The sequence below is a fragment of the Melospiza georgiana genome, chromosome 7, assembly GCF_028018845.1.
Source record: "Melospiza georgiana isolate bMelGeo1 chromosome 7, bMelGeo1.pri, whole genome shotgun sequence".
NCBI lineage: Eukaryota > Metazoa > Chordata > Aves > Passeriformes > Passerellidae > Melospiza > Melospiza georgiana.
Window position 1 is genome coordinate 5,267,310 of NC_080436.1, and position 25,525 is coordinate 5,292,834.

Sequence of the window (25,525 nt, forward strand, 5' to 3'; positions counted from 1 at the left end):
GAAATGACCTGTGGGGGTGGTGGCCCACACCCCAACCTTGCCAGGGCTTCTGCTTCTCCCCTGGGGCACCAGGTCAGCCCTGGCTGTGATTTCCTGACAGGGTGCCTGTCCAAAATGCTGCTGCTTTTTAATCTTGGGGCTAAGTTGAACAGGTTTAATTCAGCTGTGAATATTGGGCCACTCTCCTGACTTTTAATTAAGATGTGGGACAATCCCTGCATTCTGCCCACAGGGATTTTGAGGAGGGCTGAATCTACTCTGCATCTCTTTCCATAGAATCACTGAAGGGTTTGGGTTGGAAGGGACCCTAAAGCTCATCCAATCCCACCTCCTGTCATGGGCAAGGACACCTTCCACTATCCCAGGGTGCTCCAAGCCCCGTCCAACCTAGCCTGGAACACTTCCAGGGATCCAACCTGGCCTGGAACTCTTCCAAGCACCAGGTCAGCCCTGGCTGTGATTTCCTGACAGGGTGCCTGTCCAAAATGCTGCTGCTTTTTAATCTTTGGGGCTAAGTTGAACAGGCTTAATTCAGCTGTGAAAATTGGGCCACTCTCCTGACTTTTAATTAAGATGTGGGACAATCCCTACATTCTGCTCACAGGGATTTGAGGAGAGTTGAATCCACTCTGCATCTCTTTCCATAGAATCACTGAAGGGTTTGGGTTGGAAGGGACCTTAAAGCTCATCCAATCCCATCCCCTGCCATGGGCAAGGACACCTTCCACTATCCCAGGGTGCTCCAAGCCCCGTCCAACCTGGCCTGGAACACATCCAGGGGCAACCACTCTGGGCAACCTGTGCTAAGGCCTCACCAACCTCACAGGGAAGAATTCCTTCCCAAAATCCCATCTAACCCTTCCCTCTGGCAACAGGAAACCATTTCCCCCCACCCTGTGATTCCATGCCTCTCCTAAAAATCCTTCTCCAGCTCTCTTGGAGGCTCTGTAGACACTGGAAGGTTCTCTGAGGTCTCCCTGGAGCCATGGGAGTTCCCCTGGGTGGGCAAAGGGATCCAGACTGCATCATTTTCCTCTCTTCCCTGTAAACTTCCCGTCGGTTGATGGGGGAGCTTACATAAACATCATCTCCACGTCGTGGCTGTTTTGTTTGGAGCTCATGTCCAAAAAATCCCAGGAAACAGCACGTATGTGGTCGGCATGTATTTATTCCTGAGGGGCTTGTCCACAATTTATATGGAGCATATGGAACAACTTGTGCTTGAGATGTTTGATACATCTGGAGATGCCGAGTTTCAAACAAGGAGGGAAATCTCTGGAAGCTAAAAAGCCAAAGGTTTTGCCTTTAGAAGCTCACTTGAAGCTGGTCTAGGCAATTTTCAGAGAGATGGGTTTTGCTGCATGACAGCTCCGTTGGAGAATTTTTCTTAAAGCAAACATCAGCACTGCCAGGTTATTCCCACGCAGTCAAATGCAAACTAGTAAGAAAGTGGGAGACCTTAATTGGGTACTGAAGTCATTTTCAAATTGTGAAAAACAAACCAAATTAATCTGGTACAGCGGCACAAGTGACCAGGTGTAAGCCTCTGCTTAAAATTGGGATAAAAAGGGTTAAAAAAAAACATTAGGAAATTACTTTCCTGAGGAAAATAATGTAGTTTTGCTAATTTGCTTGGCAAGAGGATTTGTTGTTTTTTGGGGTTATTTTTTTTTTTTGCTAAGGAAGCCAGCCTGGTTTTAGAGAGCCAGAGGAGAATTTGAGTTTTTTGTCCTGTAGTTCAGTTTTGAGAAACTCAGGAGGTTGTTCAGTTTTGAGAGACTCAGGAGGTTGTTATTGGGAAGCATCTCCAAATTAATGGGAAACCTCTAATGAACTTTCCCCCATATTTAGGTGTCTCTTTGGGCAACCAGCACCTGCAGCTCTCACAGTGCCAGGATCCTGCTGCAGCCCCTGGCCTGGGGATGTCCCTGGATGTGAAAGATCAACCTGTGCTGGGACAGGAAGAGGTGGGGATGGCTTTGCATGGTTACAGTTGCTGTTTATCACCCTTTCCAACCACTCGTGGCAGGAGGAGTGGAAAAATAGCCTTCAGCTCTCCATATAAAACCTGGAGCCAGAGGCCTTGCCAGCCTCACAAAGTATCCTCTGTCAAATGGCTCATTCATTCATCCTGCAGCGGGGACACGTGAAAATCACATCATTTCCCCGAGGTGGAACAGCAGCGTGCTTGTCCCTAAAAACTCCCAGTGTGGCAGCAGGTCACCTGTCACCTACAAGCAAGCTGGAACAGGGATGATCCTTACGGGACTGGGCATCTGTGGGAGCAAAGCTCAGGCAGAATGAGCCTGATGGAGATTTCTGGCTGCCTGAGGAACAAAACCAACACGGCCAGGAGTGCTGTCCCCTTCCCTCCGGGCTGGCACATCCCCATGCCGAGGGAGGAGGTGCAGGGAGAGGATGAGCTCACAGTGAGTGATGGCCTGTCCCAAACTGTGACCAGGCACTCTGCACTGTCACCCCCAAGGGTGTCCCTTTCATCTGAACCTGCCCTGCAAAGCTCAGGCACTGGATTTTTGGAGTATGGAGCCTGCTCCATTTCCACAGGGGAGTGTTTAACCCTCTTGACAGCAAGTCCAGCTGCAGCCTGCCCAGTCCAACCCCTTCCAAACACAGGGAACCTCCACCACCCTGTCCCTTTGGCAAAGTGCTGCTGCCCAGCCATGTGCCAGGACAAGGCTCTGCATCCCAGATAACTGATGCTCCAGCTCAAAGCTCACCTGTACCTCCATGGCATGCATGAAAACAGAGAGGAGTGTACTCACCAGTAGGGATGGGTCCTAAACCTTGGCTTGTCTTGCTTTAATCTGTGTGTGGCTTTTTATCTAACACTCAGGGGTCTCTGGTCCCCCAAGCAGCAAGGAGAGGGATGGCAAGTTGCCAACAAGCAGCATCCACAAACACCAGCATTTCTTTCACAGTTAATCTGCACTAGGCTCCCTCTCTGCCTTCAGAGCAACCTAATTCTTTGGAATTTTGGGGTTTTGCCATCTGACATGGCAGTTCTGATTCATCAACCCATCAGGCTTGTTGTCCTTTAATTAGCAGGACCTGCATCCAGCCTGGCCAGCGGTGAGATTATCACTAACCAGAAAATATTTGTGCAATTTATTGGGTGAATGTGATCCTTTTTTGATTCTAAGGGAAGCTTTATCCATCTTTATGTATCCTGCAAAGGCCCAGCCCAGGCTGCAGCACTCTAGGCAATCCCTCAGCTTTTCCATATTGCCATTCCCTCCCCAGTTTGGGTGCACACCCCAGAAGGTGAGCTCTGGAAGGGCACTTAAATTACCTGAATAGGAACAGGACACTGGGCTATAATAGGAGTGGCTTTCCCTCTGGCATCATCCTGGCAGCTGCATAAATCCCTCATGGAAGGCAACAAGCTCAGGGACCATCCCTGTGTCTAGCATCTCCCAAGGCCTGCTGACTTCTAGTGACGTTTTGAGGGGGTTGGGCTGCATTTTGTGGCTTTAAACTGATTTGTGTGGCTATAGAGATATGAGGTTCTGTATTGGGAAATGCCTTGAAGGCAGTGGTAGCCCAGGAGCAGATAAATGGCAAAAGGGGATCAAATCTTCTTTACACAAACGACCTGAAACTCCTCATAGAAAAGCCAGTTTGGTATTCAGCTAGGATGAGAAATACCAGAGAGAGAAAGAGAGGAGGAGATTTGGGATTTTTTCCCCTGGCAGAGGCCAGCCCTGGCCAGGCTCCACCAGTCATGGGATAGCAGCTGTGATTTTCCTTCTCTATCAGCAGAAGGAACGGGGAGGAGAAAACTTTGATTTTAAGCCTTGCACAGAGGGGCTGTGTGAGGCTATAAGTGCTCTGAGGTCTGTGGGGGCTGTGAGGACTAGAGGGACCTGGAAGGTTTGGGGTCTGTGAGGTCCTTGAGAGCTCTCAGGGCTGTGAGGATTCTGGGGGCTATGGGATCCATGAATGTTAAAATGTGACTTTGAGGTCTGTTGGGGCTTGTGAGGGCCAAGACAGCCATGGGGACAGCAAGGTCATTTATAGGCGGGAGGAGAAGTGATTGACAGGTGGGACTAGGTGATTGACAGGCTACCAAACTGATTGACAGGTGGCTCTAAGAGTGATTGAGAAGGGGGTGAGCCACTCAGGGTGATGACAGACAGTGAGGGTGACAAGGGACAGGGCAGCTGCAGGGTTCAAACTGAGGGGAAAGAGGACAAAAAACGAGTGGCAAAGTTCAGGGGGAAAGGGAGACAAAAAAAGGGTGAGGAATATGATGGGGAAGGGGCAGGGAAAGGTAGATAAAATGAGGGGGATAGGGCTGGAAACATGAGGTGAAAAAGGGTGGGAAAGATGAGTGAAAAAGAGTGGGAAAGGTCAGGAGAAAAGAGAGGGGGGAAAAGGGTGAGGAATATGATGGGGAGGGGGCAGGAAAAGGTAGATAAAATGAGGGGGAAAGGGCTGGAAATGTGAGGTGAGGTGAAAAAGGGTGGGAAAAGGGGGGAATAATGGCGGAAACGGTGAGGGGCAACGGAAAAGAAAAAAGGGTGGGAAAATGAAAGAAAAAAGGGCGAAAAAGATGAGGAGAAAAGGGAAAGAAAAGCAGCCGACAGCCCCAGCAGGGTGAGGACGAAGGCTCCCAAAGCCGAGCTGCCGTGCAGAACCTTCCAGGGAAGCTTGGTGTCGCTCCAGGCCTTGGGAATGCAGCAAACCGGGGCGGCCAGAAGGGAAAGGAGCCTGGATGGAAGAAGCTGTGCCGGACCCTGTGCTCTCCCTGTGCTCACCTGCGTTCCCAGGAGGGCGCAGAAGGAGCTGGGACACGAAAGGCTGGAGCCGGGACACCCGCCCGGCTGCCACCCGCGGCCGCTCCCCTCATGCCGTCCGCGCCATCGCCGCGCCTTCGGGTTCCGCTTTGGAGAGGGGTTTTACGTATTTATTTGTTTTCCCGGCGGAAAACAAGTAAATAAAGGAGACAACTCAGACCCACCAGGAAAAAAAAAAAAACAGAAAAACAACAAATAAACAAACAAACACAACAAAACACAAAACACGCGCCGGTCCGGAGCGCGGCTGGAAGGAAAAGGGATCGGTGGTGTCACACCCCGGCCGGGCCCCAGAGCACGCCCAGCCCCGGGTGAGGGATCTCAAACAGATTTAAAGTCAGTTCTTCCCCCCAGAGACCTCTCCAATGGGAGTCTGTGGGGTTTTTGTAGAATATATTGCCTTGGAAGGGATTTCAAAGCTCATCTCATTCCACTCCTTTGCTACAAACACCTTTCACTGTCCCAGGGTGCTCCAAGCCCTGTCCCGCCTGGCCTGGGACACTTCCAGGGATGGAGCAGCCACAGCTTCTCTGGGCAACCCGTGCCAGGGCCTTCCCACCCTTATTTAAAAATCTTCTCCTATTATTTATATTTATATTTACCTCTATCCTTCAGCTTAAAACCATCACTCCTTGTGCTGAGGGGTGGGGCAGACCCATGTGTGGCTGGTGAGGGTGATGAGTGCAACAGCATTTGGGGGTGCTGGGAAGATGTTTTTTTTCCTTTCTCCTTTCTATTTTATCCTCCCCATCCCTCACCAGTGCATCCCAGTGCCTCCAGTTTCTCCCCAGTGCATCCTGGTGATCCCAGAACAAAGGCAGAGAGCTCAGGAGAAAGGGGGCTTAAATTGAGGAAAAAACCTCCTTTTCCATTATTATTTGTGTTTAAACTGGGGAGGGAACCCTTTCACCTGTGATTTAAAGGTAATAAATTGAAGGAAAACCTGCATTTTCTTTGTTTTTAGGGGTATCAATTAATTGACCAGGAATTCCTATTTTCTAGTTTAAGTGGAACTGAGTGATTTTTTATGTCATGTGATGGGTTTGAATTGAGGACAACACACCACTCCCCATTTTCATCATCATAGGGTTTAAACTGAGAGGGAACCCCTGTTGTCCCTCACCTTTTTATGGTTAAAATTGAGAGATATTACCCCATTTTCCCATCATTTGGATATGTATCCTTTGGGGTTGTGAGGGCTATGGGAGCTCTCAGGGTCAGTGTAGGCTATAGGATCTGTAAGAGTTATCTCTTATATGAGGGATGTGACAGCTATGGGGTTTGTAAAGGGTTGTGGGCTGTGTTAGGGATGTGAGGGGCTTTGAGGTCTGTTTGGGGTCTGTGGGCTCTGAGGTCTGTGTAGGGTATGGGGGCTTTGGGGGGATGTCAGTACTGTGAGGCTCATGGGGTTTTTGGGGATGTGTGAGGGCTGTGATGTCTGTGAGGGCTGAGAGAGCTCCCTAATGTTCACATTGATTGGAAATAAATGTCCTTATATCTTCAGCCCCATCAATGATAATCCACGAACTTTGTTTTCGTGTTCTCAGTTGATAGTTTCCTAATTGCTACAGATGTCAGAGCATCGTTATCCATGATAATTAAAGCTGAATGGTTATTTTCTCTAAGTGAGGCTGTTGGGGTCATTCCAAATGAGATGTGGTCATGCCATAGCATAATTTAATTGCTGTATTAATAGATGAAACCCATGGCAATCCCTCGTGAGTCACATACAGAAATAGCAGTGGCATTGTGCACTCCTTCCCTGTCCTGCTTGTTCTTCTCCAGCATGATGGTGGTGATAAGGTGTCTTTGTAAAGCTGCCAAGAAACTGAAGGGAGAAGGAATGCCATCCCAGCCAGATCTCATGACTTGGAGATGATTGCAGGAGGATGGAGGGGAGAGGAGAGACACCCAGAAAACTCCTGGGGTCAGCAGCAACGTGCTTGTTGGAGCTCCTGTTTTTGTTATGCTCCTGTGAGTAAGGATCCTGTGACCTCTCTGCCTGTGGCTTTGAAATGGGCTGGAGCTGCTGGTGGATGCTCCTGGTTTGACTCCACCTGGCTTTTGGAAACTCCTCTAGCTTGGCCAGGTGTTTGGGATGACCCTGTGTTGAGGGGAAGCAAAACACCCATCAGTGCTGATGGAGTGAGAAGCAAAGCTGGAGCTGACTCCACTGTAAATCACCATTTCAGCACCTTGTGTAGGCACAACTTCCTTCTGCAGCTCTTAAGGCAGCTGTTTGGAAAACTGGGTACTGGAGAAATTATTGGGGTTTTGCCCCTTGGTTTGGCCAAGCCCCTTCAGCAGGAAGAAAATGAGGATGTGGGAGTGTTGGGTGGCTTCACTGAGGTGGTGTTTGCTGTCTTTAGGAGCAACTGGATATTATCTTCCCTCATCTGTTTTGTTGAACTCAGATTATGGATTTCCTTCCAGTTATCAGTTAAAACATTGTGAAGTGAATGGCTGGAGGAGGGCCAGGCCACATGTCCCATATATCAGTTCACAGTTGTCTTACAAATAATTACCAAGACCTGCAAAGATAACAGCTCACATGACTGTTATTTTTAAAAGAGTGGCCCTGCAGCTAGAAGATCTCTTAAAGATAACCCAGAAATCCATTCTTTTCCTCATGTGGCAATAATGAAAATTAGAAATGGTGCCTGGGATCCATCTATGCCTGGTTTCCCATGAGAGGCTTAGCTTATTTTGCCACCAGGTCCTCAGTTCAACTGGAATCAAGGTCCATTTGAGCTTCCCTTTTCCAAAGGGTGGAAAAGATTTCCAAGGCTGACCCCAACCATCAACCTAACGCTGCCAGTTCCACCACTAAACCATGTCCTCAAGTGCCACATCCACTTATTTTTTGAAGGCTTCCATGTCACAGTGTCTGCCTCAGAGGTTCTGGTTGTGTAGGGGTTTTTTTGTTGTTGTTTTTGTTTTTCTTTTGCATGATTTTGTAAGATTTGGGAGCCTTTATTCAGGGTTGTATGATAGGAGAGGGAGCTGTGGGCGGGCAGGTTTAATTGTCCTCCTTAAGGCAGAGGATTGCTGGGTCTGAACTGCTACAAAATCCAACAAACTGCTTTGAAAGAGGAAAAAAAAAAAAGAAAACAATTCTATCTTTGCTATTATACACACCAGTGAGCTGAGAGAGGAAAGCTTTCCTAACGACACTCTGTTCCCAGGCAATAAATACTTTGAATTTACTCCTGCACCAGGGACATTTCCCTTGAGGTGGTTTTCTGGCTAAGCCAGCCCTTTTTAGAGGGTATTGGCGCTGCTGAACTCTTGCATTTTTTCCCCCCCCCCATTTTCACTGCATAGCAGGCCTCATCTTCCTGGTTTAAGCAACCTCTTTATCCTTTTGGAGGAGGGTGTATTGGGATCTGGGGCGGTCGGGGCTGCCGGAGCCGGCGGGAGGCCCTGGAACAGGGTCTCGTTGTGATGTTAATTAGTGGCTATTGACCGCTCCCTGTTCGGGTGCAGTGGGGCGCAAGGGCTCTCCAGCTTACATAAGGACCTGCCCGACCGATGTCTGCCTCCTGCCAATAAACTGATTGCTTTTGTCGGCACCTCTGCTGGAAATCAATATTTGGCTTCCAGAGGAGATCATGCATCCCCGATATCCCAGCTCAAACGCTGCATCTGTAGTCATCACCTTTCCTGCACAAAATCCATCCTAATTTGGGTTCAAAATGCTTTTCTGGCTCTGTTCATGGAGCTTAATCTAATCTTTGTTTCAAGTGAGTTATCAGGGTGGATAATTCCCTGTACCCCTGTGTGAGCAGCAGGGATTTTAGTCCCACCGGGCAGAAGTTTTCCTCTTTGGTCTTGCTGTCTTGCTCCCTGTTTACATTCCTGTCAGGGTGGAAAAAAAATAAATAGAGTACTATCATCACTTGCTGTGATGAAGGTGAGAAATGGGTTTGCTTTAATATCCCTAGACACATAGGGAGTGTTTTACTGAGCAATAGACGGCGGTTGGATATATATATATTACAATTTATATCTCTTTGGTTGCGTGGTGTATTTAGCGCTTTTCTCCAAATCCTGTCGAACCGTCTTTCCTTGCTCACGGCAAGCGAGGGAAGAAGCGCTGCGTCCTAATTAAGCTGTTTGCCACAAGCAAAGAGCTCGGCTGCCCAAATTGCTGCGAGAGCAGCTCAGGACGCCAGTGTCTGCTGCTGAAGTTTTCCTCACAAACTGCTGCCGGGGGCAAAACGAGATGAGACGCGGGAGATGGGAGCAGAGCATCCCGATGGAGCCGGTCCTCCCGGGCGCGCAGGCACGGCTCCTCCCGGGGATGCTGCGCTCCCTCCCCGAGCCCTTGGCCTGCCTTCCCCGGGGAGGCTCCCTTTCACTCGCACACCCTGCACCGGGCAGGCACACACACACAGAGAGGAGGGTAAACACCTCCCGCAGCCCCAGCCGGGCGGGCGAGGCGTGCCGCTGCGGGCAGGAGCCCGGGGCAAGGCAGGGCGGCCCTGCCGGAGCGCCCGCCGCGATAGGCGCCGTGCCAGCGCTGCTCGCCCGGCAGAGCGGCTGCGGTGCTGGCAGGAGCCGGCTGGCCTGCCCGCAGCTCTGCCCCTGCCCGCTTATATGGGCAGCCGCGGAGGTGGGGCCGGGCTCTCCTCGCCCCTCCGACAGCAGCAGCAGCAGCATCCCGACAGCGAGCGCTCGGGGGCAGCGAGTAACGGGAGCGGCTTGGGCGAGATGGGCAGGAAGCTGGACCTCTCCAAGCTCACCGATGAAGAAGCCAAGCATGTTTGGGAAGTCGTTCAGCGGGACTTTGATCTGCGGAAAAAAGAGGAGGAACGGCTGGAGTGAGTATCTGATCTCCCGTCCCCTGAGTTGGGGGCAAACCAGCCAGGACATCGCGGGGTGTAGGGATGAAACGAGCACAGCGGGCTGTGGAGGTCGAGCACGGTGAATAGATTACGTTATCAGCGGCAAGGTGACGCACTCGGGCAGCCAAGGTGCGAGCTGGCGCCGTGCCACAGGCAGCGATGCGGATCGGTGACACCGCCGCGCTTTATGGGGACAAACACCAGGAAATGCCTCCGTGAGGCTGGAGGCTGGTGGGGCTCTCCCAGGGGAGGCTTCTCCCGGGAGCAGAGCATGGGATTCGGCTCCCTTGGTTTGGCTTCATGTGTTGGGTCTCGTGTGTTTAGGGCAGGAGTTGTTCAGTGGGTCGTGGGAGTCTTCAGATCCCTGACGACTCCTGGAAAAATAACTGAGAGGAGTAGTAAACCTACTACTACTAGCAAACCTAATTTAGTAGCCTTAAATATGCAATGCTGGGGGCTGTGCTGTCCTGGAAAAGTTTTAGGGGCCCACAAATTGGGAAAAGATAGAAAAGTCACTGGAGCAGCAAATTCTGTGAACTTCAGGGTGTTGGACGAAAGTGTTGTTTAAAAAATGTTCTATCAGATCACATTAAATTTTAAGCATGAGAAATCACAGGGGTTCAGGTTTTGTTCATGAACTGCATCAGATGCTGAACTTAATAACGCCTTAACATATTTCAAGAAGCTGCAGCGACCCTCTTCAGGGTCTGGCCAAGTTCTCACTATCCCAGAGGGATGGTCCATGCTCTCAGACTGGGTTTGGGCTGTGCTGCACTCCCACTGAGCTCTCAGACCCTCCCAGCTCTGAATTTTGTGTGCCAGGGCTGGTGCTGATACCACGATAATGCCTGGAGAGCAGGAGCTCATTAGTTCCTCTATCAGATCCAAAAGGAAGGGTGAGGAGTGATAGCCATCCTCGGTTTGGGATATCTGCATCCCCCAAAACCTTCCAATCGTGGGATTTACACCAATGGCTACACAAAACTCTCAGCCATGTATTTTTCATCCCCCTGATTACTTTTTTTTTGCCTAAGAAAAAAACAGCCTGCGTGGGAAGCAGAGATAATTCAATATCATCATCTGCTGCCTTCCTCTGCTGGTGGCTCTGAAGAGCAGGAAGGAGATCAGACAGGGGTATTTAGAAAAATTATCACCCTGCAAAGGGTGAATGTCTCCCTTGTGATGCATCTGAGCTCAGCCTGCAGGGAGGAGATGGAGACCCACATTGCTGTGCCCTGCAGCAGAGAATTGGGCGAGGTGAATTCCTTCTTTACTCGACCTTGGCGCCAGACTGGCTTATCTGGGTCCCCTCTGCTGCCCAGAAAGCTTCCAAATTGAGTTCCATGCTCTGGGAGATGCAGGATGGGGGAAGGTCTTGGGATGCTCCTTCCCAGCTGCTGTCTCTCCTCCCAAGGATCATCTCCCCTGGTTTCTTAGTTTTATTTTCTTCTTTAATCGTGCCCTGCAGAGGGATGGCATTAAGCATTCTGAGCTACAGAAATTCCTGTGCTTTCTGAATAATTTCTGCAACAGACCAGACCACCAGCCTGGGAAAGTATGCCGCATTCCTGAGTGCTGGACATGGAGCTGCACAAGAATTTTCTGCCTGCAACAAGCTGGGACATGATGTGACATTGTGTCAGACCCTGCAGCCATTCACTCTGTGCTCTGACCAGCCCCATTTACTTTTCTATTCATTTACTTTTCTATTCACCGGGCTTGTCCCAACCTGCCAGCCTTGAAGAAATGTCCTGTCCACCCCCTCCCCAGCTTGGTCTTTTTCTTCCCTTTTTGCTGCTTCTCTGTATTTTGGTTTTGGCAGAAGTTATTCACCAACAAGGGACAAAGGCTTCAGCTGACCACAAGCTGCACAGGCATGTGAGGGCAGTGCTTTGCCCAAAAAATTAAATAATGCCCATTTTGAGGGGTCTCTCCCTGATTCTTTCCATGCCCACAACCCCATTTTTGGGGAGTGGCTCCCTGCATCTCTGCTGGGGCTCTGTAGGTCCAGCCCTGCTGCAGCTGTCATCCCAAGAGCACAGATTTATTCATGCTGCCGTGAGCAGAGCAGGGAAGGGGCTGGCTGCTGCTCCTGCCGGCAAGAGGAGACCAGAGGCATGCGGTTCCTGCGGGTTTCAAACTGGTTTGGCTGAGACTCTTCCTTCCTTTGGCAGGTCTGGTGGGTGAGGGAGGAGAGCTGAAGGGATCCAACCGGTCTCTGGGAACCAGAAAAAGCAGTTCCAGTAGAAAAGATCGGATCCTGCTGGCTACGGCCTCAGCACGGGAGTGGAAAAGGAGTGCAGAGTACAACCCAGGGGTTTTCTGTTTGAGGGTTTCTTTTCAGAAGTCACTTAAATTCACTGCTGGGACTTTTGCACCAGTTTGAACAAATCACTGCTGGGATGGTGAAGGGCGGATTATACAAGCCAGGTGCCCAGTTTTCTGTCTTTTTGCTGGTTTTTACACCTCCCAGATGCAAAGGCAAGTTGGTGTCACTCCTGTGTGACCACAAGCAGAGGGAGTGACCCCAAAAAATGTGTCTTACGGTGCGCTGGCTGCCAGCTGGCCAGAAAAATCCTTCCTTGGGAAAAAAAAAAAAAATATCAAAAGCTGAGCCCTAATGTGCAAACTGATTAGGTTAAACAGAGATTAGCTTGCTTGAGATGCCTGCCCTTCCCACTGCCAGTCCCAGCACTGCTCCCAGGGCCAGCCAGGCTCCTGCTGTGGTCACCCTGGCATCAGTCGGGCCCTGGGAGCATCACCAGTGCCTCGTGCTCCACACTGAGATCCTGGAGCAGCCTCCAGACCTGATTGCTTGGGGGCTTTAACCCAAGCTGACTTCTGCTCTGGGAAACGAAGCTTCCTAATCCTGTCTAGAGAGAGAACAACTTTCTAGGACCTTCCCTACAAGTCAAACATTTTCCTTTCAGCCGTGGCCCCAAAGGCAAACATGCCTGAGGCGGTGCGTGGCACGGGCAGCAAACAGAGAGCTTTTGGGCAGTGCAGGGTGCCCCACCGGCCTGGCAGGCATCTCAGCTGTCCCCAGCTGCTGCTGGGGCCTCAGCCTGGTGCAGACACTGCTTCCCATGGGGATCTCCTCTGGCAGCCAGGTCTGGAGAGTGAAGGAAGCCTGCACGGATGCGCTGCAGGTGAAGGTGCTCTTGGAAAGGGCTTCCCTTTCATGGGATTGTCACAAGCCTCTTCCCCTGCTGCATCCTCTGAACAGCCAGAGCCTTGTTGCACATAACTTTATAAAGTTCTCTGCTGAATTTTAATCCTTTTTAATCCCAGAATTCTTTTCTTCCTTCTCCCCCCCACCCCCCCACCTTTTTTTTTAACTAAGAATTCCAGAAAGATTTTAATTCCCTGCAGGACTCCAGGCTTGAAGGTTGTGTCATGTTGGGATACAGCCACAGGGTTTGAGAAGAGCTGCTCTCCCGAGGTTCCTGGCATAAATGATCAACACCCTGTGAAACAAACAGGACAGGTTTTGGCACAATCACTTTTTTTAATGATCCTTGGGGGCCCTGAGCAACTCAGAATATTCTGTGATTCTAATATTAAATTAAATCTAATATTAAACTCCAGTTGCCCGTCCTGAATCTGGAGCCCACTTTGTTGTTCGCTTATTTAACTCGTGATATGTCATTTATTAGATTTGCCCTACAGCTGTTTCCACAAGCTGCAGACTTGCAACGTTCCCTGGAAAATCGTTCCTGAAATGATTGTGGCGTGATGGGCTTTGCCATGTGAGGGTTTGCAGTGAGACAGCACCAAACTCAAATTCCTGCTTTTTGTGGGGGGGCTGTTTCCTGCAGGGAGCTGAAATGCAAGATCGACCAGGAGAGCAGCAAGAGGGAGTTCCTGACCAGTCAGTCCCACCTGAATGAAACTCACTGTGTGCACTGCCTGCAGCCCTTCAAGTTCCTGCTGAACAGCAAGAGGCAGTGCCTGGACTGCCGCTTCTACACCTGCAAGAACTGCAGCCGCTACCACAAGAAGGAGCAGGGCTGGGTCTGCGATCCCTGCCGCCTCTCCAGGTGCTGCTCCTCGGGGAATCACAGGGTGCTTGGGGCTGGAAACCCAAAGCCCATCCCATTCCTTAAAGCCCATCTCGTTCCTTAAAGCCCATCCCATTCCTTAAAGCCCATCTGGTTCCTTCAAGCCCATCTCGTTCCTTAAAGCCCATCTCGTTCCTTCAAGCCCATCTGGTTCCTTCAAGCTCATCTCGTTCCTTAAAGCCCATCTCATTCCTTAAAGCCCATCTCGTTCCTTAAAGCCCATCCCATTCCTTAAAGCCCATCTGGTTCCTTAAAGCCCATCTCGTTCCTTCAAGCCCATCTCGTTCCTTAAAGCCCATCTCATTCCCTAAAGCCCATCTTGTTCCTTAAAGCCCATCTGGTTCCTTAAAGCCCATCTCGTTCCTTAAAGCCCATCTGGTTCCTTAAAGCCCATCTGGTTCCATCCCTCTGCCCTTCCATTAGAGCCCTGTCCAACCTGGCCTGGAGCACTTCCCAGGATGGGGCAGCCACAGCTTCTCTGGGCACCCTGTGCCAAGGCCTCCCTACCCTCACAGGGATGAATTCCTTCCCAATATCCCATCTAACTCTGCCCTCTGGCTGTGGGAAGCCATTCCCCTTGGTCCCGTCACCCCAAGCCCCGGTCCAGCTCTCTTGGAGCCCCTTTAGACACACTCTAAGGTCTCCCCAGAGCTTTCTCTTCTCCAGGTGAGCACCCCCAGCTCTCCCAGCCTGGCTGCAGAGTAGAGGGGCTCCAGTCCTCAGAGCACCTTTGTGGCCTCCTCTGGTCTCATTCCAGCTGCTCCATGTCCTTTTTTTGGGGACCCCAGGGATGGAGGCAGCTCTGCAGGTGGGGTCCTACCTGACTGGAGCAGAGGGGCAGAATCCCCACTCCCCTGCTGCCCACACCAGGGATCAGCCCAGCACTGGCTGCCAGTGCACATTTCTGGCTCTTACCAACATTCTCACCCTGCAGCACCCCCAAGTCCTCCTCCCCAGAGCTGTTCCCAATCCATTCTCCACCCAGCCTGTATATTCGCTTGGGATTGCTCCAACCCAGGGGCAGGACCTTGCACTTGGCCTTGTTGAGCCACATGAGTTTCTCACAGCCCCACCTCTCAAGGCTGCCACGGTCCCTCTGGGTGTCATCCCTGTCCTCCAGCACGTGACAGTGTGTCAGGAACTGAGGGAACATTCAATCCCAGTGCCCATGTCACCAACAAGTATGTTAAAGAATTCCAGTCCAGCCATGGGAACACCACTCCTCGCTGCTGTGCTCTGAGGGACAAGGTGATGAGGCTCAACAACATTTGCCCAAACTCAGCATCCTTTTAGATGAAAGCATGCTGTGTTTTTGCTAAGACAGAGTTTTTTGGGTGAGTGCCTGCTGACCTGGGGTGCCTCCTCTCTTTGGGCAGGATTGTGAAGATTGGCTCCCTGGAGTGGTACTACGAACACGTGCGCTCCCGCTTCAAGAGGTTTGGAAGTGCCAAAGTGCTGCAGTCCCTCTATGGCAGGCTGCAGCCAGGCCAGGGGCTCAACTCTGCCTTTCTGGGTGAGGAATGGCCTCTGCTGCTCCTGGGGAATCTGTGCTGCACCACCTCGGGGAGGTGCAGCAGTGGTGGTGCTGCTCTGAGTGTTGTGGGGGACCAAGAATGCTCAAAATATCCTGGGGAGGAAGCAGAGGTTCAGGGTTGTTCGTTCAGACTCAGAGCAGGTGTTCTTGGTGGCTTTTCTACTGTTAAGTCTTAAGTTTTTACCACAGGCTAGAGAATGTAAGATCATTACAGCTGGAAAACACCTCTGGATCATCCAGTCCAACCCAGTACTACCATGAACACCATTAAACCACATCCCCAGCTGCCAGATCCATGTGTTTTTGAACACTTTCAAGGAGTGTTTTTGACCACTTCCAAGGATTGTTGTTCCATGATCACCCTTTCAATGAAAAAAATTCCCTAATGCCTCATCTTTAATTTTCAAAGTCCCACGTCCTGCAGTTTGTAAGTACGTAAATTTGCAGCTGTTTTTTCCTTTATTTTTGGTCCTCTCATCACAGGGCTTGTGGAATTAACCCTAGTTTAACCTGCAGGATAAAGCCAGCCCTCATTTTTGTTTTTCCCCCAAGGCCTGATGATTTTTACAACCAACCTGATTATCCCCTGGCACTGACAAAACCGTGCCAAAATTGGTGAGCTACCTGTCACCATAACTTTTTTCTTCAGAACTTCATGGACCTTCTATATTTCTGATTTTGGTCCAAGTGTGCATAAATATACAATTCTATTAATATAGCATTATTACTAACCAGCTCCTAGTTGTTATTCACAGAGCTCCTACTCCTTGGCCTATTTCCTTTGGAAGCCAGTGTGGAGTTTATTCCCATCTTGAGGAGCCACAGAAAAGTTTGCACATATACCATTGACATGACCTGATTCAACTGCTCCAATCACTCTTTTAAATCACTCTTTTAGCCAGGCAACTCATGGCAGAAATAGCAGCAAAAAAATTTAATGGACTGAGAGACAATCCATGCATTGTTTGGACCGAAAATGCATCAGAGCACACAAAAACCCAACCAAGCATGAGGGTAACAGCGCCTTGGCCTGCTTTAAATTGAGATTCTGATGCCTTTTTCAAAGGGAAATGATTTTGTTGTTTATTACTTCATTAACACCGGTGAATTGTCTTGACCCTCGAGCGAGCAAGGATCTCCTCCTGGGATGTATCCCTGTCCATCTGCAGTTGGCTGTGCCTTCCCCTGCAGCTCCCAGGCACGTTGCATCAGCCTGGGGAAGCTGTGGCGAGCAGCTCTTTGACTTTTAAAAGTCAAGCTCCATCTCCAAGCGCCTGTTTTGTTCTCTCTAAAGAGCCTTTTTAACCATTGTTTCTTGTGAGGGCTAGAGAATGAGAATTCCAGTTAGCCATGGCTCTGAGGCTTGCCCTCTGCTCCAGGAACAGGAAGAAAATGTGATTATTCATTTTTCCCACCATTTTTCTCTTTGTTTAGGTCTTCACGACAGAGTTTATAGCCTGCCAGACATTAACAGTAAGTAAAAAAGGGGATTGAAGTTGATTGAAGGTGATTGAAGCAGGGGGCTTGCAGTTCAAGCAAGGTTTCCAAAACCTTTATGTCTTCACACTTAGAGCTGTGGGCACTTCTGAGGAGATTTGGAGTGGTCAAACCAAGGAAAACATTCCCCCACTGCAGTGGAGATGGGCTGTAGTGCTCAACCCCTGCATTGTGGTACATTTGGGTAGATTTGGATACAAGAGGACTTTTAGTTACATGCCATACTTGAATTTTGCAAGCACTCCTGATCTCAAAGCAGTGGGTCATGGATAAACAGAAGAGCTGATGGGAATCAGGAAAAGCTCCTGAGCCTTCAAGCACTGGAGTCACCCAGGTGGACCTTGGGGTGCCCCTTCACTTCCACATCTGTGATGGTGCACATCAGGCAGGGGAAGCAAGGAGAGGCCAGCAGAAAAAAAAATAAATTTGGGGAGTTACTTCTAATCTGGGCTTTCTCACCCCATGTAAGAAGCATGGCCTCACCTTCAGGTACTGGTGTGACCCCCAGGGTGGGGACTCACTTGCTGCCTGTGTCCCCTACAGGAGAGTGCCAGCTGCTCAGCAGCTGTGACCCCGCTGGGGATGACAGCGATGAGGAAGACAACGTCCTTCGTGGGGCTGAAGCAGAGCGCTACAGCAGGGTGAGTTTGGTGTTTACAGCAGGGTGAGTTTGGTGCTGGAGCTGCCTCACTCTGTGTCCCTGGCCTGCCCTGGGTGATGGTGGTGGTGGCTTTCTGTGCCACTTTCAGAGCTGGACCTTTCCCTCTGGTTTTCTCCTCTGAGATAAGCTCTTCTCCCACTTAGTGTAAAAACAGCCATGTCAGTAACATCAGAAATACTTGTGCTCTGGAAAAAAGGCCCACTCTTAACACTATGGAGGTCACTAATTAATGTAAAAGTCCCAGCTCTCACCTGTATAATGAGAACCCACCTGTGGTGGTGTTCACAGGGGTCCCAGGATGAGGGAAGAGACGAGGATCTGACTCCATGTTTCAGAAGGCTGATTTATTATTTTATGATATATATTACATTAAAACCACACTAAAAGAATAGAAGAAAGGATTTCATCAGAAGGCTAGCAAGGAATAGAAAGGAATGGAATGATAATAAAATCTTGTGACTGACCAGACAGTCTGAGACAGCTGGGCTGTGATTGACCATTAATTAAAAACAACCACATGAGAGCAATCACAGATCCACCTGGTGCATTCCACAGCAGCAGATAATAATTGCTTACATTTTGTTTCTGAGGCCTCTCAGCTTCTCGGGAGAATCCTAACAAAAGGATTTTTCATATAATATGTTCATGACACCCACCTTCTTGGGGTTTTTTACTAATGACCTCAAATATTCAGAGAGCTCTGCCTGCATCATCCTTCCTCTGAGGATGGGGAGATGCTTCAGGGCTCAAAAGCATCACCTGGGTCTCTCTCTGAGCTGTAACCTGGCTCAGCTTCCCCAGAGTGCCTTCACAAACCAGGAGAGAGATTCTCACTCTGCTTACAGAGGCTGTGGAAATCAGGAACCCACTTTTCCTTGCCTTTAGCATGAGCACACGCTGTACCTGGCTCCCTTCAAGCACGACAGCGTCAGGCCTAAATTCCCTCTGCAAAAAGCAGAGCAAACTCAGGCTAACTAAGGAGGGAAAGGTCCTCCCTCCCCCTTCCCTCAAGGCCAACTGAGTGTCTGACACTGAATTTGCCTTTCTTGCACTTTGTGTGCTAAAGATGTGCAAGACAAAGCGGCTGCTGTCTGTGCACCCCTTTGATTTCGAACTGGACTCGGATTACTCTGCCCAGTCTCGCCGCCAGTCTGCGCAGCTCTCTCCAGCAGCCAGCAGCCCGGATGCTTTCCAGGTACTGGGACACTCCTGGGGGGTTCCTTTCCTTTCTTCCTCCTCCTCCTTGCTTGCTACCACTGCTCCTTCAGCCTCAGAGCTCCTTCAGCTGGTGTTGGGAGGCAATGGGCCAGGTCTCCATCGCTGCTTGCAATCTCTTCGTCCAGTTGAAGTCCTTTGCCTCAGGCCAAGTCAGGAGCAGGACATCTGATCCAAGTGAGGATGAGTGCTAAGATGACACAGCAGGAGGTTCTCTGGCCCTGTCCCTGCAGATTTCCTTGCTCTCAGCAGACAATGGTTTTCTTGTATTGTCCCAGGCTATGGAACACACCCTGGTTTCCTCCAGATTCGGTGCTCGAGGGGTTAAATGAAACCAGGTTCTTCTCCCATGTTCCCATCCAGTTTGGGGCTGGGTTAGCTCCTGGCCAGCAGCTCCACGAGGCACAGGATCTTTGTGAGGTTGAGGTGAATCCCACGGATCCAGCGTGAGTGAAGGCCAGCCAGGGGGATAAACACTGCAGGAATGCTGGATACTTCTAAATAGGAGACTGGATGTGCCTTAGTATCCAGAGCTTCTGGCCAGGAGCAAGACTCAGAGAGATCCAGAAAGTGCCCTGTGATCCCACCAAGCCCAGGGGCTGACCAATTCCACCTTCTTGCTCTGGGGAGGAACATGGATGGGGCACCCTGGGTGTAGTAAAAGGTCTTCCAGCCTGGGAGGCTTCAGGTCCAGCTTTTTGGGCTGCTCATTTGCCTTTCCTGGTGAAACCGCACTTTTAAAGCATTAAAGAGCTCCTTTCTTTTTAAAAATGCTCTGATTAAACTATTCTTGGGTAGAAATAGGATGTGCTGAGATCTGTAACAACTTAAACAAATCTGCACAATTCCACACAAAATTACTGGAATTGGGGGGGAATAATTAGATCCCTCTTTTTGTTTGTCTTTTCCCCCTATTTTTGCAGCAGAATTCAGTGTGAGGGCTGGCCTCTGTCAAACTGGATTTATGGATTACAGATTATTTGAAGTGGTGGCTGTTCGAATAAGTGTTTTAAAAGATCAGAGGGCGTTGCAGCCCGGCTGAAGGAACTCTGTGCTTGTAAAAATTACCAGTGCCCCCTGGCAGTGATGGGAAGTATTGCTCAGGGTTCTGCAGCCAGGCAAAGCCTTTAAATGGGATTATTAGGAACTTTTATATTTTATTTAAATATAACTGGCATTATAAAAGGTCAGTCCATGCATATATTGAAGAATGAAGAGAGGAGCTCTTAGTGGAGGTCAGGAGGGACAAGGAGTCGTAGAATCATGGAACAAGTTGGGTTGGAGGGACTGTAAAGATCATCTCATTCCACCTCCTTCTACTATCCCAGGTTGCTCCAAGCCCTCCCAACCCGGCCCTGGATGCTTCCAGGGATCCAGGGGCAGCCACAGCTCCACATTGTTCTTACTCTGGGGGCCCCCGAGCTGGAGGCAGCGCTACTGATGGGGTGGGGGCGACACCAGTGGAATCTCCGTGGGCAGCTGCTCAGCAGCACCCTCAACTCTTCAGTCCTTCCCAGATTTCCCCACCTCAGCCGAAGATGTCTCCCAGGAGTCGAGGATGGGGGATGCAGACCTGGTGTTCCACCACGTGCTGCAGGAGCCGGGGGCCAGCGCTCCGGAGCAGCACTTCAGCACCGAGGTTCGGCTCACCGTCAACGCGCGCAGGAGGAGGAGCCTGGAGAGGAACACGAAGCCTGGTGGGTGCCCTTGGCCACATTCCTCTTGTACCCTCTTGGGACAAGTGGCTGCAGGCGTTGGAACAAAGTGGAAACAGCTTTGGGGTGTTTTTTCCTGAACAAGGTCAAAGCCACTAAGAGCGTCAACACGAGTTATCCGTCTGCAGAAGGGATTTTCCTTAGGAAAGGATCTTGCTGACGTTATTTAGTTGTAATGGGGCTGATTTTCTCCTGGCAAAGCCAAAGGGGTTGTTCCTCAGGTGTCCATCCCTTTCGTATCTACTTGTGATTTCCAGGGTAGAAACTAGATATAATCCAATGGGATGTGTTTCCTGCTGCAGGCAAAATTCAACTCTTTAGTAAAGGACCATGTGGCTGCAGAAAGCTTTGAGTTTTTAGGGGACTGGAACAAGAACTGGAGGTTGCTAAGTGGCATCCTTGTGGCTGGGCAGGGTGCATGGGTAGGCTAAATGATCTGTGTGTTTGTGAGTCTATAAATACCCTCTAAGAGGCAGAATTTGCCTTTTACAACCTCTGTCTTCCCTGCAGGGATGGCAGAGCCAGGAGGGTTGGATATTGGTTTGTGCATATGCAAATGTAGAATATGTCCTTCTGTGTCTCCAGTGGCTTGGATGTATTTTCAGGACATTTGGGAAGGCTGGGTAGACCTTAACATGGCTGTTTAAATTCCCATTCCAAGTCCTGCTGGGGCATCACAGAAAAAAAGTCTCCATGCATGTTAATTCCATTTTCTCTTGTTGTTTTTGCCTCATTTGAAATTCTCCTTTACACAGGACACTTTCCACTCTCTTTTAATGCTCCGTCCTAGGCTGGTACCTCTCTAGGCTGAGTCTAAACATCTTTCAGCACCTGGGCAGTGCACAAAGGGCAGCATCCAAACCTGGGCTCCCACAAAACTGGGAAGGCAGTGGTGGTTTCTGGTGAGCCTGTTCAGGGCATGACAGCAAGGATGGTGCAAGCCTCATTATTTATTTGTCTTAAGGATAGAGCCAATGCCCAGGAAGGAACTCAGGGGTGTTGATGCCCTATGAAGGCTGACCTAGAGCAGAGGCCAGGCAGAGTTAAAGAATAAGGTAGGGATTTAATAAATGGCCTCCATGGATCCACCTTGGGCAGCACAAGAGCCCAGTCAGGGCTGCACCCAAGATGAACCAAAATGGTCACAAAATGACCACGAGGTCTCTCGCTTTTATAAGTTTTGGTCCATTTGCATATTGGAGTTAATTCTCCGATATGCAAATAAAGGTTATGAGGTCCCATCCTCCTTGTTTTTCTCTCTTCATTCCACATTGTTTGTGCTCTTGGACCTGAGATTTGGATCATTTGTCCTTGGTGCCCAGCTATAGAAGGAATTGTTTTGTTTCCCTGCTCTGTGAAGAGACCTCACCGTGCCCTAATATGAAGCTCAGAAATGCACACTTAAGCAGCACAGAATTTGAAAATTATAAAATCCACACGTGAGCACCCCTGTGAGTGCCCTGTCCCTCTCTGTCCCCAAGGCCTGCCCTGGAACGAGCCGCCCCGGGCGCGGTACTCGGCCGACATGGACACGTCCGACGAGGAGCTGAGGGGAGCCCGGCTGCCAGGCCAGCCCAGCAAGCGCAGGAACAGAGCCTCCTCCCAGGAGAACATCAGCCACTCCTCCAACCAGGTACCCAACAGCCTCTGCTGACACCCCTGGCCACGTCCCTCTCGTTGCCTCTGAGGTGCAGGGGGGTTCAGGGGAGAAGAGAAGCGGCAGTGGCCAGCTGGGGTTTGCTTTTCCAGTCACAGAACAAGGAAAACCAGCTCTGGTTGGTGCTTCCGTGGCCCGTGCTGCCATCACAGTAACAAACCTGTCCTTGTTGCTGCTCATTTTCCAGCTTGTCCTTATTAATCTGAGTTACTTGTGGGTTCTTGTGCCTCCAGAAAGGCTTGCTTAAATGGGATGTGCCAGTGCTTAATAAGCAGATGGAGGTCTGGAGATGGATGTTTATTAAGCACCAAGATCCTTCTCTTCCTCTGCAGTGTGTTCCTGCCTCGGCAGGAGTGGGTCAGGGTGACCTGTCACATACCTCTCCTGAGTGATGAAAATGAGGGGAACAGCCTAGAGAAAGGTGTCAGACAGGATCTAAGCTTGTGTTTTAATTGCCAAGCTAGGACCTGCTGTTCCTGGTGCTCCCTTTGCCAGCGGTGGGCAGTGAGGATGGCAAGGCTGATCTGGTTCCTCAGATCTCATGAGCAGCAAAATGCTGAGTGGTGTTTGGCTGCAGATGCAGGGGCAGAATGACTTTCCAGTCTCACAGCTGGTAATTTGGCATGTCCTGGAGCCCTCTTTTGGCAATCAGTGAGATCTGTGACCACAGCCATCCCTCAGTGTGACGGTGTTCACAGGGGTCTTAGGATGAGGGAAGAGATGAGGATCTGACTCCATGTTTCAGAAGGCTTGATTTATTATTTTATGGTATATATTACATTAAAACTATACTAAAAGAATAGAAGAAAGGATTTCATCAGAAGGCTAGCTAAGAATAGCAGAAGAAGGAATGATAACAAAAGCTTCTGTCTCGGACAGAGTCCGAGACAGCTGGACTGCGATTGGCCATTAATTAGAAACATCCACATGAGACCAATCACAGATGCACCTGTTGCATTCCACAGCAGCAGATAATCACTGTTTACATTTTGTTCCTGAGGCCTCTTAAGCTTCTCAGGAGGAAAAATCCTAAGGAGAGGATTTTTCATAAAATGTGTCTGTGACACCTCAGCACCACACTTCACATGCCTGGCTAGGCAAAGCTGGTCTTTGCCATTTACTTCTGTGGGCACATGTTTTAATTAACAAATACCATTCCTTCCTCAGCCAGCAGTAAATGGGAGAACCCTGGACTGGGTGTCCTTAATGAAGCCACGCTGTGTTAGGCATGAAATGTGCACCATGCTTTACAGCGGGCAAATGGGCCCAAATTCCTACCAACGCCTCCCACGACTTCCTCCAGGAGCTGGGAAAGCTCCCACATCCCACATCGGCCTGTGGTTTGTTCCCTCACACCCGGTGGTGTGCAGCCTTGTCACCCTAATGGTTACGAGGCATCTTCTCAGTCCCACTTTGCCCCCATTTGCTCTTGTGGCAGCGTTGCTAACTAGCTGAAATAGCTCCCCATCCTCGCTGCCCTTTGTGCTGCTGATGTGTTTACAGCCAGCAACCATCCTCCCACCCAGCTCTAGCTAAATCAGGGGCTCTTCCCTGTTCCTGTGACTCCAGGAGCTGAAGGTTCAAGAACAAAACTAGAAAAAAAGAAATACTCTATTTTAAAAAGCACTTGTGAGGCATTCAGTTACCTGAATTGGTAACTGTGTGGGTCTTTGCCTTCAGGTTTTTGAAAGTCAGGTAGCAACAGGACCAAGCCATAAGGAATAGCTCCAATATAACAAGTTTCTCCCCAGAAGCCATCCTGCTGTACCTCAAGGGAGCTCAGTGATTCTGGATTCCCAAAGCTTTGATGCAGTCTGGCTCCTCTTTTTTACACAAAGTTTCTCTTAGAGTAACCTGTCCTCCCCCCTCAGCAGCAAGGGGTAGTTTCCCCTACCTGGTGTTGTGGGCTGTGCTTTAAGCTCACTTCCCCTTGAATGTTTTAGTGCAGAGCCCACTTTGCCAGCCTTTGTCACACTGGGAGAAGTGCAGGGTGACCCAGTCCCTGCTGGAGAAGTGCCCTAATGGGGTGCATCAAAGCCAGCCTTGACTGGGAAGGAGAATGAAGCTTTTTTCCAGCTGGTGGATATCCATCAATATCAACAGCAGCCCATGCTTCAGGCTCTGATCTCTCTTCCTGATGCAGATGGGGCAGTGGTGACTCCTGGTTTGTCACCATCATCAGAGGCTTCTCATTGTCCCTGGGAGCCCTGCAAGACTCAGGCCTCAAACAGGACTGAAAAACCTCTCAGCAATGGGGCTGAAGTGCTTCCTGCCAGGGGTTTAATGCTGCCTGGAGGTGCTTTCACTTCGGGGTGGTGATGACTGCTCTGCTCTCCACAGGGCCAGGTTTTTATATTCATCTTCCCTTAAGCAGATGCAATCATGCCTGGCTGTTGTGAGGGTCTAATTAATCAAAGGCTGGCGAGCACAAAAACTGAGTGAGAGGATGGAAATTGTTACAAAAACAAAACCCACCCCTCACATCTCTTTGTTACCACCTCTGCTTGCTGCTTTTGCTGCTTGCTCCCCTTTGAATGGGCAGAAGCCACTCAGAACAGCAGTGATGCACTGGTAGTGTCATGAAACAGGCAATATTTATCATCATTTATGCTTTATTTGTCTGGATCAAAGGAAAGAGATTTAGTTTTTTTTCAAAGAAAGAAAAACTTCAATTTCTAAAGGGAAATAAAAAAGCTTCCTTTAATGTTTACAGTGATCATAGAGACATTTTGGTTTAAATGGATCTGAAAAATATCTCATTCCTGCCATGGGCAGGGACACTTTCCACTGTCCCAGGGTGCTCCAAGCCCCATCCAGCCTGGCCTTGGGTACTTCCAGGGATTCAGGGGCAGCCACAGCTGCTCTGGGCACCCTGTGCCAGGGCCTGAGCACCTTACAGAGAACAATTCCCTCCTAATGTCCAATCCGAATCCACCCTCACCACAAAGGTTTGTCTTGGTTCTTGAGCAAAAGAAGTAACTTCTCTTTGATTTCCAGGGTTCTGTCTGTCTTTAATGTCTCTGCCCTTCTCTCCGTGCCCCATTTTTAGTCAGAAGACTGAGGGAGAAGAGAGGGGCGAGCATCTGCATCAGAGAAGTCAGAAAATTTCAAAGTGGTGGGGAAAACTTTCAGGTTTTTCTACTCTGTTTTTTTTTTTGTTTTTTTTTGTGGATTCCTCTCCACCACTGTGTTGGCAGGCATGTGATGGGGTGGTTACAGCTGGAAAAACATATTAGTAGGAAGTGAAAATGGATGTTGACTTCAATTTGGGGCAGCATGGGAATGATGGTGAGATAGGTGGCTTTATTACAGGCTGGCGCTTTTATTGGTGGTGGGGTTTTACATTCACTGCATCACAGCTCCAGATGCTTTGGTGGGAACTGCCTCGTGCTGGGGGCTTGGGATTGCTTGGAGTTTTCTAGATTTGAGGTTGCTCTGCACCTCCTGGAGCTTCCTGGCATTTTTAAGCCATTCCTTTAAAAGATTTTATTTTTTAATGTCTTTCAACTCTGCCCACAGCG

At 49.8% G+C, this 25,525-nt stretch overlaps 1 protein-coding gene across 2 annotated transcripts in view; it reads left to right on the forward strand.

The window, feature by feature from the left end:
• The first annotated feature begins 9,387 nt into the window (after nt 1-9,387).
• MLPH (melanophilin) overlaps nt 9,388-25,525 on the forward strand; it is a 28,179-nt gene continuing 12,041 nt past the window's right edge. The window contains exons 1-8 of one of the 2 annotated variants that reach the window (XM_058028273.1): nt 9,388-9,640; nt 13,483-13,704; nt 15,102-15,238; nt 16,694-16,732; nt 17,300-17,397; nt 18,484-18,612; nt 20,140-20,329; nt 21,829-21,980. In XM_058028273.1, coding sequence (XP_057884256.1) covers nt 9,417-9,640; nt 13,483-13,704; nt 15,102-15,238; nt 16,694-16,732; nt 17,300-17,397; nt 18,484-18,612; nt 20,140-20,329; nt 21,829-21,980 — 1,191 coding nt within the window. In that variant the 5' untranslated portion in view covers nt 9,388-9,416. The remainder of the gene's footprint in view (nt 9,641-13,482; nt 13,705-15,101; nt 15,239-16,693; nt 16,733-17,299; nt 17,398-18,483; nt 18,613-20,139; nt 20,330-21,828; nt 21,981-25,525) is intronic. The other variant, XM_058028274.1, reaches the window with a different exon arrangement.